At 51.2% G+C, this 18,677-nt stretch overlaps 1 protein-coding gene across 1 annotated transcript in view; it reads left to right on the forward strand.

The window, feature by feature from the left end:
* Positions 1-421: 421 nt before the first annotated feature.
* GRIK3 (glutamate ionotropic receptor kainate type subunit 3) overlaps positions 422-18,677 on the forward strand; it is a 240,097-nt gene continuing 221,841 nt past the window's right edge. The window contains exon 1 of the mRNA XM_037827695.1: positions 422-478. Within this exon, the coding sequence (XP_037683623.1) occupies positions 457-478 (22 nt within the window). The 5' untranslated portion in view covers positions 422-456. The remainder of the gene's footprint in view (positions 479-18,677) is intronic.

An 18,677-nucleotide genomic window follows, 5' to 3' on the forward strand; every position in this document is an offset into this window, starting at 1 on the left:
GAGAGGCGTGCAGCCCGCTCGCCAGCGCCCGGCAGCCGGGGCAGGTGGGAGCCCGCGCGGGAGCCGAGCCAACGCAAGCCGGAGCCGGAACAGGAGCAGAGTCCGAGCAGAGCCCGGGCGACGCCCAGGAGCCACGCTCGCAGGCGGCCCGTGGGCGGCAGCCGGCGGGGCGGGCGCCGGAGGGGCTGCCCCCCAGTAAGATGTGCGCGGCGCCGCGGGGCGCCCCCCACTCGCAGCGGCGCACGGTAGCCGGGCGGCTGGGCCAGGCGGCGCCTCGGGGGCTGCTGCGCGCCCGCGCCTAGAGCTGCCGCCCCAGGGAGCCCGCCACGGCCGCGCCCCGGGCACGCTCGGCGGCTCCCAACGATGACCGCTCCCTGGCGGCGCCTCCGGAGTCTGGTTTGGGAATACTGGGCCGGGCTCCTCGTGTGCGCCTTCTGGATCCCGGACTCGCGCGGGATGCCCCACGTCATCCGGATCGGTAAGGGCTCCCCGGAGCCGGGGGTCTCTGTATGCCCAGGCGGGGGGTGGGAATAGGGGCCCCTCTGAAGGCGATCCCGAGAGATTTTCCCAGCCTCTCTCCGGGCTCCCCAGGGCCGACTGACCACCAGGAGCTCTTCCCGGTGGGGACAAAGTTCCGAAGCCGGAGGCACGGGCCTTACTTATTGGGAAGGAGACAGCCCGGCCGCGGCGGACGAGGGGCCCTTGGCGCGCTCCTGGGAGGTCAGACTTGGTAGTAGGTGGCGAAGGGTTCCAGCCCCCACCTAGTCACGAGCGCATTTCCCGGCGACTGCCAGCAGGACCGGCCGCGGACCGAGTTCTGGGATCGGCTTCTCTGCGGAGCGGGAAGCTTGGGGAACGCACCAACTTCTCCGCTCTCCCGTGCTCGTTCCCCGCGGGCCCTTCGCCCCCACTTGGGCTTGGCTCGAGCGGCTGCGGCGGGGACGCAGGGAGCGGATTCGCAGGACGAGGGCAGCCGATTCCCTGTCACCGTGACCGTCCTCGGCCTCGGAGGCGCCCATTCAGCCCGTGGCATGGGGCAGGGGAGGGGCAGCCCGTCTGCAGGTCGGCCTAGCCCGGCTCTCGGGTCTGAGACCTCTCTCGCCCGGGGTGGGGTGTGGTAGGGTTCGCAGGTAGGGGGAAGGGTCGGATCCCGCCCAACGCAGCGAGGGAAGGCGGCGAGAGGGAAGCGAGTGGTTTTTAAAGTTAGCCGGAATCCCTCCGCGGCTGGCGGGGCTGCGCGCGGCGTTTTGGGGGGCTCTGGAGTCTTTGCGTCTCTTCTCGCCGGAGACTTAACTTTGTTGTGGCCGCCCCAGGCTCCCTGCGGGCTGCGCTCGTGGCTCTGCGTAGATCATGCGTGTTCTAGGCTTGGGATCTACCGGGCTGGGCCCTGCAGGGCCACGCGGGAGCGTCTGCCACGGAGGGCCCTGCGCCCGCCGCTAAGCGGAATACCTGGGCCGCCTGGGTTCGCGAGGCGCCGCCACAAGCTACTGGCGGCAGAGCTTGGCGAGTCAGGGCCACTTTCCTTCCCTGTGGCTCTTTTCCAGGCGCGGACCTTGGGCTTGCCAGCGGCATGAGGAGGTGCAGGGAGCTGAAGTCGGGCATGGTTTCTGTACTTAAGGTTTTCCTAGGAGGCTGTCAGAAACCCTGGAGGGTCCCTCTTCTCCCTGGCTCTCTCCCTGCAGCCCAGATCCTCCTGGACTCCACGTCTGGATGGGGGCAGTGCATCGTCCTCAGCTCTGCCTACGCTGTGTCTTTCAGTTCATGCCCAGGACCAGAGGCAGAGGAGTCCGCACTGGAGTGGACTCTGGGGATAACACCCGCCGTCAGGCTTAACCCTTTGCAACCCAGGCTGCTTTCGGCAAGCTTCAAATGTCTTGGATCTCTGTGCCTTTGCCTGTCCCGGCATGTAGCTTGGTCACCATTTCAGAGGCAAGCAGCCCTTTGGTAGTGGACCAGCTCTTCCTTTATTTTTCCTCTGCCTCCCTCTGTTATTTATTTACTTATTTGTGGTGGTGGTGGGGAGTCTCCATGGCTGGGCGCCCTTGGGAGAGAAGCGAGGAGGACCCAGAGGTGCTGTGTACCCGGCCACGCATTGCAGGTCCCTCTTCTTAGTCCTTTCTCTGCAAGGGGTAGGATGAGTGCGCTCCCCACTGAACCTCAGGAATAGAGATCTTTGGGGGTCCAGAAAGACAGCAGTGGATGAGGACAGCCCCAGGGGAATTATCCTCACCTGCCCCCTCTTACTGTGAACGTGAATTGGGTTGGGGGTTCCTCACTGCCTTGAGTGTCAGCACATCCCCTAACCTGCCCGCCGTTTCTTGGGTTCAGTGTGTAATAATGCAATTAAAGGATGGCAGAGCCCTCCTCTCTTCTAATCTTCTTTGTATTAAGCCCCAGGATTAATTAGCATGTTGGCCCAGGCCATTTATATCTGAGAGCCCTGCCCCATTTGATTCCCAGCCTGCAGACTAGGGTGCAGTGCTGATGCCAAACGTGACCGCCGGAGCTGTGCCAGGTTGGGCAGAGGACAGGAAGGCTTAGAGGCGTCTGGGTTTCTCGGACGTTCCGGGTTTGCTGAGGTACCTTCTTTCTGTGCCCAAGCTCGAGCCACAGCTGGAGCCTGGGAGCTACAGTGGATGTGGCAAGGGAGAAGGAGTCTAACGTTGAAACCCAAACACACCGCTTTGACTGGGCCTGATGCCATCTCCCGTTCCCTATCCTTCCCACGTCTGGGTTCTTGGGGCTCTGGCGAGGGCTGCAGGAATTGAGGCCCGGGAAACTGGGAAACTGGGCTCCGGAGTGTGCTGGGAGCTTCTGCTTTCCACGCTGGCGGCTGGTGCCTGAGCCGGCTGCTCTTGGAGCTGAGCCCTTCTCCAGCAGGCAGGCATCGCCGAGCACCAGCCCAGGAGAGGGTTTTTCTGCAGGTGCTCAAGGGGCTCTCTGGGCTGGGGAGCATCGTACCCGCCTCCTCTCTTTGTGCCTCATTTGGGGGTTGAAATTTCCTCTTAGACATGGAGATGGATAGCTCAGCAGTGTGACAAAGTGTTCAAACAATTCGTCTTGAATAGATGAATTGCATTGCTCTGTCTTTTTGTAATTGTGTCTATCAGAGGGAGAGGTCAAGGCATTGATTGCTTGGATGGTTTGCAAGTAACAAAGGAGAGAGAGAGAGGGAGAGAGGAGTAATTGGATTGTAGTCTGCGGGAAAAAATGATCATTGATTATTTTATATGAATATGTGGAAGACGTATTCTGCGTGTGATTATCAAATGTTGCTCATTGAAGGTTTTCAAGGCATATTGTTTGGCATTTTGTTATTGTTATTGTCGTCGTCATTATTGTTCAGATGGATTCTGGTCTTAACTCGTGGAAAGCAGTTTAATGCATGGTTTCTCTGAGCCCAGCAGGCTTCAATGATCTCTTGTGGGGACCCAGATCTCCTGGTTACATGACCCAGAAGCTGAAGTGGAGGGTGTCCTGGGTTGGTTGCCAGGAGGCCTGGGTTTCTGCTTTGTTCTGCCTCCAGCTTGGACCACCCTGTTCAAATCACACGTTTCCTCCTTCCCCCCTCACCTCTAAGTCTCAGTTTCCCCACCTGTAAACTGTTGAGTTGGCCTTGATGGCTTAGGATAGTCTGTGTCTCCGAAGTTCCCTTTGGTGCAGGCTGGCTGGGACTGTTAGCGCCATTGTAGGTTTCAATGTTAGCCCCTCCCTCGCATTATGTGCTGTAGGAGGCGGGTGGGGGGCCAACTGGAATTTGAACAGGGAAACCGACAGTGGCGGGCAGCTGGGGAAGCTTGGCTGGCTGTTCTGTGTGATGAGGAGTGGGGGTGGATGGTTGAGCTCTTCAGCCAGCTGGGGATGGGGGTAGGGGCGGGGTTTGAAGCCAAATGACTGCAGCGACATTAAGCAGCTATAGGTGTGCATTTGGAGAGGGGCTAAGAGGGAAGGGGTGGCCCAGCTCCGGACTCTCCAAGCATCTACAGACAGGTCCTGGGCTGGAGCTTCCTGGGTGTGTTGGGACCCAGAGGATCACAGCAGCTCATCCCAGGCCAGTGAGGTCCCCTCCCCCAGAGCCTCCAGACCAGCCAGGTGTGCGACTCCGACTCCTCCCATCAGGTTGGCCAAATGGTCCTGAACGTGGAGTCTCTTGAGTTTGGCAGCCGCTGTGTGTAAAACAATGAAGAATTTCTCACAGTGACTGGTGATGCGTTGAAACATCGCCCGTGTAGGAGCAGACAGGAGCTGAATGGAGAGCGTAGGGTTTCCCCCCTGGAAGTAAATAGCTTCAGACAAGACCTGGGAGTGGCCCGAGGGGCCTTAGAAAACATTAACTTGAGGAATTTCGGCCTCCACTTTCCAACGCTGCTACTTCTGTCAGCCCTAGCTTCTCTCCTTCTTGAGCTGGAGTTTGATTTCTTCTTGATGCCTGCCTCATACTGCGCTAAACCGTCTTTTGACATCAGGGTGCCCAGGGGGGTTTTAGAGGTTGTTTGCTGCAGGGTGGGCTGGGTGAGCCAAGCACCGGTGGCCTGCCTGGGCTCTTCCAAGGTCACCCAAATCCTCCTGCTGCTGGGCACAATGGCTGACTTCAGAGGTCCAGCCCTCTGCGCCGCGGCGCCGTTTAGAAAGGGCTTTGAGGCATGGTGCTCCATCCCCCACTTCTCCAGGAATGCAAGGCTCCTCAACTGCTTTCAGGATCCTTTGTGGTGCCTGGGAACCAACCTGAGACCCAGGTTCCCACAGGCACTCTAGGTCCCAGCCCCAGGACCCAGATGCCCCTGTGGCCACCAGGATGCCTCCTCCTCCGGGGGAGGTTCCAGGCTATGTTGGGGGGTGGGGAGGGAGCTGCGGGGCTGCTTTGGGTGGTCTCTTAGGGAGGAGATCCTGTAGTGCTTAGCTGCTGAGACTGTTTCTGTTCTGCCAAGGCCAAGTGCCTCCACCCTGTCACAGTCAGCTGCCCCTGCCCCTTCTTCCTGCTGCTTCAGCCTGAGCCTCCCCTTGCTCATTCAGACTCTCCAGAGGGAACTGAGAGAGGGGTACTTTCTTGGTGGGCAGTGGCAGAGAGCAACCGGGAGCTCCCAGGCCTTGCCCTGCAACAGAGAGGACTGAAGCTCCAGGAGCAGGGCCCTTCTGCCAGCTCCAGCATCCACAGGCCCCGGCTCATCTTCCAGAGGCTGGTGGGACAGGGCTGGAACTTTCGGGGGTGGGGGACCTGTGGGCCGAGGGCCTGGTGTGGGAATGGAGCAGGTGCACACCTGGGCTGGGGCCCTGGCTGGGGGGTTCCTTGGCTGGAATCTCTCTTCTCCCAGGTGCTGATTCCCCAGCAGTGGCACCAGAGGGCAGTGTGCCTGTGCCGAGGTGGCTGTGTGTCTTCTGCCTAGGGCCCCACCAGGATCCAAAGCAAAATGAAAAAAATAATAAAACAGTAGCCCAACCGCCCTAATTTATCGGTCCCTTATTCGGTGTCTGGCACTGTGCTAAGTGCTTTTCACACTATAACTGGTAATGCTGGTGAACAGTAAGTTCTCAATAAATATAGCTAGTGCATTTTTCTTGTCATCTTATTTAGCCTTCTCAATCTTAAGGGCATTATCCCCATTTTGCAGATAAGGAAACTGAGCTCAGAGAATTGAAGTTACTTGCCCATGATCACACAGCCAGTGAGTGGTGGAGACAGAATAACTTGGGTCTGACTCCAGTTCCTGTACTTTTAGTTGGCTTGTAGTTTGAAGAAGGACAGCAACGATTTTCAAAGGGGCTGAGTCCAGTGCCCCCCTCCCCACGTGCATGGTTCTGGCGGCTGGGACTGGCCTCCCTGGGGCTGTGCTGTGCCTGTCCTGCCCCTCGGAGGATGGCCACATGGGCTCTGTCACATTTAACCCCACCAGTGCGCGTTTTCAGAGTCAGACTGGCCTTGCCGAGGAGCTACGCGGCAGGTTTGTTTCTCCACAGGAAGGGTGTGGACGGTTTTTCCCGTCTTCTCACCAGCACATGTGTTTACACTTACTACACCCTACTTTGTCCCGGCTTCTGGACTGCCCAAGGCGTTAAACCCAAGCCCTATGTAAAGGGGTGCAGCACACAAAGCTTGCCGGGAGGTATTCTCCCTTGGGATCCTTCAGCTCTGGGGTCTAGACCCCCAGGCTGTCCTTGAAGATGTCATCAAAGCCTTAAGGAAATCTAAGGACCCATAACTGCCTCCCCCTCACCTTCATCCTCATCAGCTAGTGACCTCGCAAGAGAAGGTGGTAAGTGACTTAGCTCTCTTTGTTCTTTCTTCCCTCCCTCACCTCCCTTTTTCTTCCCGACCCCGTCCCCTCTCCCTTCCAACATCCTTTCCAGGCTAATAGGTTTTATGGCCGTTTTAATTTTAAGAGTCACATTCCGACCTTCTAAATGGAGTTTGCCTGGTTGGGAATTGAGTCCTGGAGTAAGGTCTGGTTGACACCGTTATCCTGCAGACACCGGGGGTTGGGTGTGGAGACGACGTGGATGCAGGTGCCTGCCCGGTCCGCCCTTCCCAACACTGTCCCTGAAAGAGCAAAGGCAGATGCCCCTTCTCTGTCCACTGGGTTCCTTCTCCAGGGGACAAGGGGAGACTGGGACAAATGTGGCTGTGGGGGACTGAGCTGCTCTGGGAGTGGAATAATTGGCACTGCTCAGGGTCACTAGAGAGGCGACAGATTTGGACAAGCCTGGTCAGAGGGGTCATGCTATTTTCCCGGGTCTCAGTTTCCCTGTCTGTAAAATGGGGATAATACTGCCTGCCTTACAGGGTCAGATAGACATCTTTTCAAAATAGCTTAAATGCTGCCAAAAGGTCAGCATTTATTCTTCTTGTTTGAGGAACCTGACACCTGCCTGGGGCCAGGATGAGGGTGAAGCTGGTGGAGCACCTAGGGAGCAAAATTTCAGGAGGCTCTCAAGTGGTTGACCCTGTACTGGCACGGCCGTGGGAGTGAGTGCTTCCTTACGCGTTCTTCACTCCCCTCGCCCTAGTCCTGGCCCTTGCACCAGTGTCTGTCTTTCCTCATGGAGTCAACATCTTCCTCTGCTTCTCTTTGCACTTGAGAGAGAGAATCCTGCTGGAGTGTGATTTGAAGAGATGAGACTGGATTGAAGGCAAGGGGACTGGATTTGAGGACACAGTTGCTCTTGATTTTGCTTTTCTCTCCCTTTAGCCATTTCAGAGTGCATTCTGCTCTACCTTACCTCGATTTCTTTCCTTTGGAATTCCCTCCAGGATCTATGTTACCTCCTGCTCCAAGTCTGGAACTTCCCTGTCCTCAAAGCTCAGCTTCCCATGTCCATTTCCTTGCTTCCTTTGACCTTTACACCTTGCTTATTACTAATGGTTATTGACCTTGGCTGTTGTTATTCTTGTAGGTATGTTTAGGATTTTCCCTAATACATGTGTGTCATCCCTCCCTCATTAGACAAGGAGCTGCCCAAGGAGGAGACCACCTCTTCTCCATCACTACCTTCAGGAGGAGGACATTTTTGGAGTGAAATAATGTATTTAATTGAATCTAAGGAACACATTTTTTTTCTTAACTTCACATTTATGAAATCAGTAGGTGTCTCACATTTCATGTTAGTTTATTTGCAGAATTTTTTCTTCCTGGGTGCTGCAAAAAGTGATGGTGTGTCTTGGATTTGATGAAACATGGTGGATCTGAGTATGAGTGTGACTCTGACATGTATTTTCTGTATGACCTTGGGCAAATCGCTTCATCTCTGAGCTTCCTTTCCTCATTTATAAGATGGAACTGTTAATATTGAGGTTGAACCACAGTCAACAGTTTTTGACCTATAAAAGGAGCAATTTCATATTTTAAACTTTATAATATGATCTTCATGAGGTTATTGTGAGGATTAAATGAGAGAAAGTATGTAAAGCTCTTTGCACAGTGCATGATGCTTAATAAATATTAGGGGGAGAAAAGGAGGGTTCCGCTAGGGTGGAGACGTGGTATTTACCCATTGCCTGTGTGCCCTGTGGTAGAATGGGTAGGTCCAGCAGCCTGTGACAATTACCCCCAATGCTCAGGAGCAAGAGATGTGCCCTTCCTGGGATGCTCCGTAGGCCGGCTCCCAGACTCCTCCTGGCCTGTTGCTTATCACACACCTGCAGCCCGTGGGGCAGCGGTTCTTCCCTGCATTTGCAGCATTTTAATTGAAATGCATTTTGTGTGTTTAGCCCTGGGAAGACTGTGGTTATGGGATGCTCTTGAGGGAATCCTGATCAGTCCTTCTTGGATGGAAAGTCCATCTTTGCTTACTGGGCAGGCCAGTGGGGCCCAACAAGGGTCTGTGGCTGGAGGCTGGGCCCCACGGGGATGGACACTGCTGGCTCTGCTGGGAGACACCAGGTAATGAGGCCACAGGCAAAAGCCGGGGAGGAGAGAATCCCCATGGTGATCATACAGATCCCAGATAATGAGATGGAGTGAGATCCGGGGGGAGTGGTGGCTGTGACTCGAAACCCTTTGGTGCCAGGCTGCATGGTGGTTAAGGATGGCACAGGGAAAAAAAAAGGAGCGAGAAAGAGCTAAGATTCTAGATTGTGTGAAGAGGGTTCCAATCCATAGGAGACAATTAAGTGTTGCACTATTTCAGGGACTGATGCAGACAGACTGCTGAGGGAAGGGGGTTTATAGAGTTTTCAGAACATCTGCAGAAGTGAGCTCTTTAAGTATGGGAATGAGGGAGGCCTCTGCAGAGCTTTCCTGCATCTGCTTTGCAGAACTGAAATATGTTCTTCCAAAAAACCTGCCCAATTGGGCGGAAAAGCAGGAGCAGGGTGCCAAGGACTTCCCAGGGCTCAAGGCATCACATTTCCTCTCTGTGGTGAAGAATCACAGAATCCAGGCTGCAGGGAACCCCAGGGGTCATTCCAGGGCTCTGGTTCTCAAACATTAAGTGGGCATCAGAATCACCTAGGCCACTCATTAAACCACGGATTGCTGGTCTCACTCCCAGGACTTGTGAGTCAGTGGGTTTGGGGTGAGGCCTGCTTATTTGTATTTTTAACAAGTTCCCAGATAACGTTGCTGCAGCATACTTTAAGAACCACTGTTCTAGGCCAGTGGAGGACCCCCTTCCCCTTTGTCCCAGCCTCCCCGGGTGGATATCCAGTCTTGGATTGAATACCACCTGTAGCAGGAAGCGCACACTTTTTGGCCCAACTCCATTCTTTATTGCAAATGTTTTGGAACACTTCATTGTTGCCATTTTTTTTGTTTCCCTAAAAAGCTGACACATGTCTCCTGCAGTTTTAGGATAACAATATAACTTGGACATTGAGAGCATGGATTCTGAAATCCATCTCTCTGAATTTAAGCTCTCCTTCTCTCCCTGCTGCATACGTGACTTTCGGCAAGTCATTTCACTTCTCGAAGTCTTGATTTCCTCATCTGTTTGGGAATGATAATAGACTTCACCTCATAGGATTATTGTGAGAATTAACTTTCCTGGCACACAGGCAGCTATCAATGCATCTTACTGATCTGGCATCATGGATAAACTCCTAGCTTTTGGAATCTGTCAGCCTGAGTTTGAAGGCTGCCTCCATCACTTCCCACCTGTGTGATCTTGGGCAAATTATTTAATCTCTCCAAATAATAGTAATGACAGTACCTGCCTCATGGGGTTTTTGTGAGGACAAAATAAGTTAACACGTATAAAGTGTTTAGAACCCAGCCATGGTAAGGACTCAATGAATGTTAGTCATTATTCTTATTCTTATGATCACACTGCTTACTGATTCCGGTTCCACTTTGCTTCCTGTTCCACACCACAGCCCTGCAGAAGTGTAAAGGCGTTTCCCCAGACTAAAGATTCCTCATTCCTCCAGTACCTGGTGACTACGGTACTCCTTATGTATTGAAACCAGTAAGATCATCACCTCCTCTGATCTCAGCTTCTGTGTCTAATTATGCAACCAAAGATTATTTCAGCCTCTTTAGCAGCTATTTCACTCTGCTTATTTATACAGAGCTGGTGGTCTCGTGAGATTGTGAGATCTTTCCCACAAGCTTCACTGCTGATCCATTATGTCTCTCCTCCTCTCTTTTGCAGTTGATCTTTTGAGCCTCCAATCAGGACCTGGCATTTATCCCCAGTAAATTCTATCATTGAAACCTCAGGCAGTTATTCTTGCTCATTGCTTCTAGACCACCAAATCCTATTTCCATTGCTCCATCCTTGGAAGGGAGGCATGAATTTCACCCTCTTCTTCCTCCTAGGCCTTCCTCCTGGGATCTGTGACAGAGAGGTTAAGTGGTTTGGGGCATACAGTATGGTTGGGGTTGGGAACCACTATTGTGGACAGTGAAGCTCTTTGAGGCTCCCCATTCTCTGGTCTTGCACACTTCGTTGCCATCTGAGCCTGGGCTTAACGTGCCTTCCCTCACAGCAGCTACGTCTGCAGTAAACACATTAGACAGGAAATGACTAATGTTCAGGGCCTGTTGGCTTTAATCAAGTGGTCTTGGATCCACTACCCTACACTTTAACCAGCTTCAAAATCCTATTGGTTCCCTCCTGCTTTCAGGACTGTTCATCTCCTTAGCTTACAAGGTCCTTTGTGATTAGCCCTGCCTGACATCTCCAGACTCATGCACTGTCCCTCCTTGTCTCACACTCTCTGCTCCTCTGTACTGAACATCTTGAAGTCCCTGGAAGGCACTGTACTCTTCCTAACACTCTGGGCCCCTGCTCTTGCTATTTTTTCTTAGGAATGTGCTTATCAAAATTCTGTCTCTCTTCCCCTGGTCATCCTTCAGGTGTTGGCGTCCATGTCTTTTTGTCCATGAAGCCTTTCCTTGAACCTCATTCCCTTCTATGATCCCCACAGTATCCTGGACTTCCCCTGTCATAGCACTTTCTGCATTGTAGTTCTGAGTTACTGTGGAGGTAAGTGCTCTGAAAACACCAACCATAGTTAGACTGTTCACTCCTTTTTCCAGTGCCTCTAGTGCAAGGCATGCACATAGTAGGTGATTAATATATACTTGTTGAGTAAATGAATGCATTGAGTGTATAGTCATTTGAATATAAGTCCACCTAACTGCCGGGTCACTCAGCTCAACCTTTTTTCCATTTAGTTCAATGAGGATTTCGTGAAAGAAGTTGTTAAATTCTTCCATGAAGCCAAGGCATGGATGATGGCCCTGGGGTTCTTCTGACACCTCAATCCAGAAACTTCTACTATTCCAAGACCTTTCCCATCTGGTCTGCTGGGAAGAGCCTGAGTATTTGGGGGAATAATCCCTTCTTTCTTGGGCTTAGGATTGCTGTTTGCATCTATGGTCTGAATCATATCATCATGATTCTCTTGTGGAGATAGACACAAGCCGTCTACTTCAAGAAGAGATGGAAAAAAGAGATGACTGTACTCCTGCCTTTTCTGACTTCACTTCTCTCTCCTTCCCACTTGTCCCTCAGCATCCCTGCTGTTCCCTTTGGGAGGTCGACCAAGGAGGTGAACTGCTGCTATTATGTACTTAGTAGGCTGATCATTCAGGACAGCTGTCAGGCAGAACTGCTGCTGCTGCCGTTGGTGCTGCTGCCAGTCATAGGTCAGGTCTCCTCTTTTCCTGTCTTCACCATGTTTCTGAGTCCTGCTAGGATTTTAGACAACAGGTCTACATGACAGCTTTGTGTAGAGCAGAGGTGTTGAGAGTTAACCTGGCAATTCAGGCTGTATGGACAGTCACCCTGGTCCATTTGGCTCTGGGGATGTATACGTCATCAACACTGGCTTCTGGAGAGTGTGAATGTGTGCACTGTATGCTTTTTTGTACTTGTAAGAGATAACCAATTGGAGGTTTGTTTCATTTGCTTAGACTTCCCAAATCGAAGCTCAACAGCCATTCTTTATCCCAAGACTGATGAGTGGGTACAGTGACTTTTCTTTTGACCAGTGAGGAAATTAGGAGATGGTCCTAATTCCTGACTACAGGGCTGATCTCTCTACTGTCATAGCATAGCTGAGTGTAGGTGGAACAGGTTTTCAATGAAGCCCTGACCTTCCCCTCCTGAACATAGCAGGACCTGGCTCTGGGGCCAGGTCATTCCCCCTTTTTTGCTCCCCTTCCTAGGGAAATAGATGATACAACATGAGCCTGTTGCTGCATGGCCATTTTTCCTGCCCAATTTAATAGAGGTGACAGCCATCTATTTTACTTGTCTCGTAATATTGAATCAGTAAATAAAATATGGGTGAACTCTCAGGTTTAGCTGAATTATAGCTGGTCCATGGGGACTGAGGGCTGGGGGAGAGTTGAGCGGAGAGATTGAATCCCTGGCCTCTTGCAAGTGAGGTTGAGCCTTGCACCTTCCTCTTGGATCCTGAAGATCTTTCAGTGCTGGAGGAAGCCAGGCAAGGTAATCATGTTTGATGGTCTCTGAGTCCATGGAAGAACCAGAACCCAAGTGGAGGGACCCCAGATTTGGAGCTATAAATGTAGACCACCTGTCCCCACTCTCTTCTATCACAGACTGGAATACTAGAGGCCAAAAAGGGGAAACGGCTTGTGCTACATCCCTTGGTTAACAAGGGGAAGAACTGGACTAAAATATGGGTCCTCTGACACCCTCCATCTACTGAGAAAATCTCATCCATTTTCCTGTTAAACACAATACAATTTGAAGCTTCGGATTTGCAGTCTTAGGAGAGCTAAAGAGATGTGGAGAAGTGGACTTATGAAACATTTTTCCACATCAAGAGAGAAATAAAAATTGGGTTCATATGTGTTTAGAAAAGCTCGTCGATAATGGATTTACCTTCTTTAGCTCCGCGAGAGGCAGAGATATTAAGGGACACCTCTAACCCCTATATTCAGCACCATGGAGAGCACCCAGGCCCTGGGGTAGCATGTGGGGGCCATCTTAAGCTGACTTTTCTTGTAGGGGTGATGTGTTTATTGTAAGGTCTTGCTTAACAGACATTTTTTCAAATGCTATTCCTCTAGGACTGTGGTGTTCTCGAACTGGACTGAGGTGTTCAGCAGGCACACGGTAGGCTAGTAGGAACTGGAATTTGTGGTCTTTCAAATTGACTAACTCATGCTAAAACAAAACAAAGTTAACGGGGAGAATGTTCTCCCACATAAATTGTTCTTAAACTTTTAGTGCTTTGTACAGCTTGTCTGCTAGGGAGCAGTAGCAGATGACAAAACGAGTGAACATTCTATTGTCAAATATCACACCTGATATCAAGCGTCTTTGCGCAGCTTGTCAGCATCATCTTTCACATTGCGTTTGGTAAGTAGGTTTGTGTTATGTATTTTTATTCTGCTAAAATGTGATTTCTTAAAAGTATTTTGCGTGCTATTATTTCCTGGGTTGTGGAGACTTGCATACTTATAATAGAGCCATATTTTCTGCTTGTAAATAAAATTATTCCTTGTTCAGGTGATGGGAATTAACTGTGTCACAACTTTCTGTCATTCCCCAAAGAACCCCAACAGTACCAGGTGCTCCACCACCTGGATGTGTCTGAGAAACCTTGCGATTGGGGTGAGCATTGACTAAGGCTTCTCCCAGAGAGGGGAGTCACTCCACGAGTGACCTCAGCAGGCTTCAAAGAAAGGGGGGTGGTTTCCCATCACTGGATTATTGAGGATGGTCTGGGAACGCGGTGGACAGTTGGACCAGAAGCCAAAGAGTGGGAGAAGGTTAAAAGTATTGGAATCATAGAGTCAGAAGAATTGGCATTTGCCCTTGAACAAGGAGTGAGGTTTAGGTAAATGGGCTTCAGGGATTTAGGAGGCGAGATGGTAACTGAAGTCATAGAGCACACAGGAGGATCCAAAATGGACAGGGAGGAAGTGAGCTATGGTGGCTACAAAGTAGGGCCATGTCAGTGACCCTGGCTTGAGATGTCTCAGTATGAGGGGATTTGAGCCTTTTTGCAGCTCCTGCTTAGATTCGCAGAATCAGAAAAATCTGCTTTGGAAGTGTGGCTATTTTTATGCTGTTTGTAATTTAGTGTTTATTTCCTGTCTTTTTCACATGGACTCTGGTCTGACTCATTGATTCACTAAATATTTCTCTAGTGCCCACTCTGTGGACTGCAGAGTATACAAAGCAGGAGTCCGTGGGGAGGGGGCAGCATCCCTGGGCTTGGTGGCATCTGAATGTCCTCCTGGTATGACTAGTAGGTGACCTTCAGTGATAGCCTTGGTTCCTTAAACATTTAGGTATGAAGGGTTCAGACCAGAGCCCTGCCCTTGGATCTCCCTCATTCTCCTTTGTCCCTGGGAAGAGTAATGAGGCTCAGAGAGGAGAGGAGACAAGCTAAAAGTCACACAGCAGAGCCACCTGGGAACCTTGCACTCCCTCCTTCCTTCCTGCCCTTGTCCCTTCCAAATCATTTTATCTCTTCACTTGTTCACCCCTGAGCTGCGGTACCCCATCCTCAAGACTGCCCCCAAATTTCATCTCGACCAGTTCCCTGTCTCCAGGCAGAACTGAACCTTAACTTTTCTAGATGAGGTGGGTTGTGTGTAGGAATTAGGAAGGGGAAAAGTAGGGAGAGGGGCTAGCATCCAACTTCTAACAATCTCCAGGGGATACAATTCTGGTCTCCTTTGGTGAGAAAGTTCTTCTTTCTGGCTAACTCAGATTCTTCTTGCTTCAATGTAAATCCATCCCATCCGTGACATGATGTGGCTGTTGGTGGAGATGGGATGGAACATCTTGATTGCCAGCCAGTAGCTTCAGGGGCTTTTCTTTCTGTGGCTGTAGCAAAGAAGCTCTCAGGCAATTAAATTAAAATGGCTACATCTTCTCTCACATGGGCTTGGACAGATTTATAATATTTTCTTTTTTAAAAAATTGTGTTTTTCCATGGAGACAATGATTTATAGAATAATCAATTCCTTTATCTACCTAATACATTGGAGTGATCCATCAGTGCAGCATCAATCACCCCTGGAGGCTGGGGAGGGCAGACAGTCTTTGAGCCTGGCTCAGTGGGCAAAAGGCAGCTTTTTCTGTGGGCTACTTCGATCCCAGACACCCTAGATGTGAGACCCACATCCAAAGGAAGGTCTGGGCTCTTGCATCCTCACTCTTCAAGCAAAAATGCTAAAATGCTAATATTTTCTTCCTATCAGTCTCACCCCTGCCTAGAGAGGCAATAAGGTGCAGTGTGTAGTGTCCCCAACTTACAAGTGTGGAGACTAAGTGTCAGAGAGGAGGTTCAAAAACTGGAGCTTGGAGAGATGAAGCAAGAGTGGCCATCTTGAAATCTCTGAGGGCTGTAGCATTGAAGAAGGAGCAAACACAGTCTTAGAGGTTCCAGGAGAGAGCATTGGGGCCAGTGGGGCGAGGATCCAAGAAGGCAGATTTTGTTGCACCACAAGCTCTCTCATATTCAGAGCTATTTGAAGACTAAGTAAGATGCCTCCATGGGGAGGGGCCATGTGTAGTGAGCTCCTGTTATGGGAGATATTCAAGCACAGATTGGACAGGGGTTCTGCAGAAAGGGCCCTAGATTCCTTTCACTATGAAGGCCCTAGATTCCTTTCACAAGCCAACTGTGTGGCTTGAGATGCTACAAAAGTCCTGATTTTCTGAGTTCCTGTGATGACCAGGGTTCTGCCTGCCGTGTATCAGGTTGACTTTATTAAGGCTGATTCAGGGAGGTGGTTAGGAGGAATACACTCAGGACCAGACTCTTTCCCCTGCATCCATCCTACAATAGCTCATCTCTTGGTGGTACCCATGGGTCAGGAAGGAAACCGGTGGATACAGCCTGCTCCAAGGAGGACCTGTCAGCGTCTTTGGTAAAATGTCGGACACACCCACATACCTGATCTCAATTTCCACATCTCTCTGATGTGGCTACAATTATCTTCTTTTTGCAGGTGATGCAGAAACTGAAGTCTAAAGGAGAGGATGGTCCATGGTCATACCAGCTGGTCAGGGGTGGAGCTTTATCCATTTGCTCACACAGTTGTTTACTCAGTGAGCCTTTATGGAGCACAGACTACATGCTGGCTCTGCGTGAGGTGCTGGGGCTACAAGGTTGAGCAAGGCAGACATGATCCTTGCCCTCAGGGAACTTGCAGACTGTCAGGAAATATAGATCAAAGAGTTGTTGCAAATTCAGTGAGTGTTACAGAAGTGCAGGCTGCCGTGGGAGCTTCCATGGAAACATCGGGCTTTGGCTGGGGCATCAACAAAGGCTTCCCTGAAGAAGTGACATTTGGGCTAAATGCCGAAGGAGGAGAAAGGGACCTTTAGGTGAAGGCCATGGGGAGGAGTGAAGGAAGTGTTCTGGTAGATCGGACAGCCTGTGTAAATGCCCAAGGGGCAAGCAGGTTGTATTAAATTGACCCATTCGAAACTGAGAGTGTTGTAGGTCCAACGTGGTCAAATATTAATAATTTCATATGTTTTGAACTAGCTTTTAAAAAACTCAGTGAAGTCCAATGTGAATAGAGGAGGATATGGAAAAATATGGCCAGAGTTCTGGCCTTCATCAAGGCCGTTCCCAACAGGGTAAGGAGGCTGGAGTTGGTCTCAAGGGCACTGGGGAGCCACTGAGGGCTTTATGGAGGAGGGCTCCGTAACCAGTTATGCATCTTTGAAAAGTCATCCTGGTGACTGTGTGATGTGATGGGAGGAGGGCAACAGTAAAAGCTGAGAGACCCATCAGCAAGCTGTTTAAATAGCTCAGGTGAGAAAGGTCAGGGTTCCAGGATGTGGCAATTCATGGACAGATGGAGAGTTGTTTAGAGATTGAGTGTCCTGATTCCCAGTCCAGGGCTCTCCCCAGAAGCCCGGCTGTTCCCGTGGCCCCAGGCCTGAGTGGTGGAGGCCAGGCTGTGACACGTCTGAGCGGGCCCTCCCTGGAGTCACGCGCCTATTTTCCAAGTCCGAGTCCTTGTCTCTGCTACATCCCCACTGCCTGCCGAGCACAGCTGGACCTCCAGCCCCATTTCACGGCTTCCTGGTTTGATCAGAAAACCCCAGGTTCATTAGGTCCTCTGGTGCCAAGGCAGTGGGCCCTTCTCAGGTGGGGGCTGCTCCTCTCCAGCCTGTTCCAGCAGGCAGAGCTGGCCTGGTATGTCTGGCCGCCCATTCAGGTCTCCTGCGAATCCCAGGCCCCTTGTGACAACCTGGCAGGGAGGCTTGAAAAAGAAGAAAGAAAGCAGCAGAGGCTCTGCCTGGTCTCTGCTTTTCCTTAGCAGTCTCCAAGGGGCTAGGAGCTTGTCTGTGGGCTGAACTGAGCCCCCTTCTCCTACGGAGGTGGAGCCGCTCTCCTTGTCCTTACAGATGGGGCTAAGGTGGGAGGAGGGGGCCTCAGCCTGCAGGGCAGGAGCAGGGTAGTGATCTCAGAGGACTGCATGGTGGTGGCAGCAGGGGCAGGAGCCACAGCTGCACACCCATCCGGCTGGGCTCTGCTTCCTTCCCTAAAGGTTTAGATGCCCAGCCCCTGTGCAAACAGCATGTTACTATGGTAATAAGATAATGATAGCAACCTATTGTTCCCGGTTTGCTAATGCTGCCATTATGCAAAGTACCAGAAATAGATTGGCTTCTTTAAAGGGGGTTTATTTGGTTACAGAGTTACAGTCTTAAGGGCATAAGATGTCCAAGGTAAGGGGGTACCTTCACTGAAGGATGGCCATCGGTGTCGGGGAAACCTCTGTTAGCTCAGAAGGCTTGTGGCTGGCATCCACTTGCTCCCAGGTTACATTTCAAAATGGTGTTCTCCAAAATGTTGCTCTTGGGGCGTTTTGTCCTCTTTTAGCTGCAGCTCCTCTTCAAAATGTCACTTTCAGTTGCTCTGAGGTCCTCTGTCTGTGAACTCCTTTATATGACTCCAGTGGTCCAATTAACACCCACCCTGAATGGGTCGGGTAACACCTCCATGGAAATTATCCAACCAAACATTTCACTCACAGTTGATTGAGTCACATCTCCATGGAAACATTCAAAGAATTCCAATCTAATCAACACTAATATGTCTGCCCACACAAGATTGCATCAAAGAACATGGAGTTTTGGGGGACGTAATACATCCAAACTGGCACACCTTTTGAGGGCTTACTGTTGTGCTAATCACCTTCCAGATATTCAATCATTTAATACTTACAGCAAATCTAAGAGGATATGGCCCCCCACCCCCACCTCATGTTATAGATGAGGAAACTGAGGACCTGGGGTGCTGCACACAGAGAAAGCACTCCATAGATGTTAGCCGATCTGATTATCACCATCTTTATCCTGACCGCTGTTGTTTTTAAATGATGGATGCAAAGACATTTTGCTCCACGCTTGGCACACTGGAGTTGCTCAGGATGCATTTGTTGGATCTGGTTTGTTTACATGGCTGAGAATCTGGTGCATGGGCCTGGTCCAGAAACCAGCCTGGGAAACAGCTCTTTGCTCCCTGTCTCTCTGAGGGTCTTTCCTGCTCTTGCTCCCCAAGCCCATGCTGTTCTCAGCCTGATCTTGACCCCTTCCCTTTCTCATCTCCTCACCTGTCCGCCATTCCTCCAGCCAGTGCACCTGGATTCTCTGACGTCTTTGAGGAATGCAGGGACACCCGCCCCCCAGTCCCCTCCCCAGGGGAGACAGGAGCCAGCCCCTTGGGTACTTTACCTTGCCACCAGCTCCTCCCACTCCTGAACCTTGGTAGGCCCCTCCCTTAG

The sequence above is a fragment of the Choloepus didactylus genome, chromosome 2 (genome assembly GCF_015220235.1).
Source record: "Choloepus didactylus isolate mChoDid1 chromosome 2, mChoDid1.pri, whole genome shotgun sequence".
Classification (NCBI taxonomy): Eukaryota; Metazoa; Chordata; class Mammalia; order Pilosa; family Megalonychidae; genus Choloepus; species Choloepus didactylus.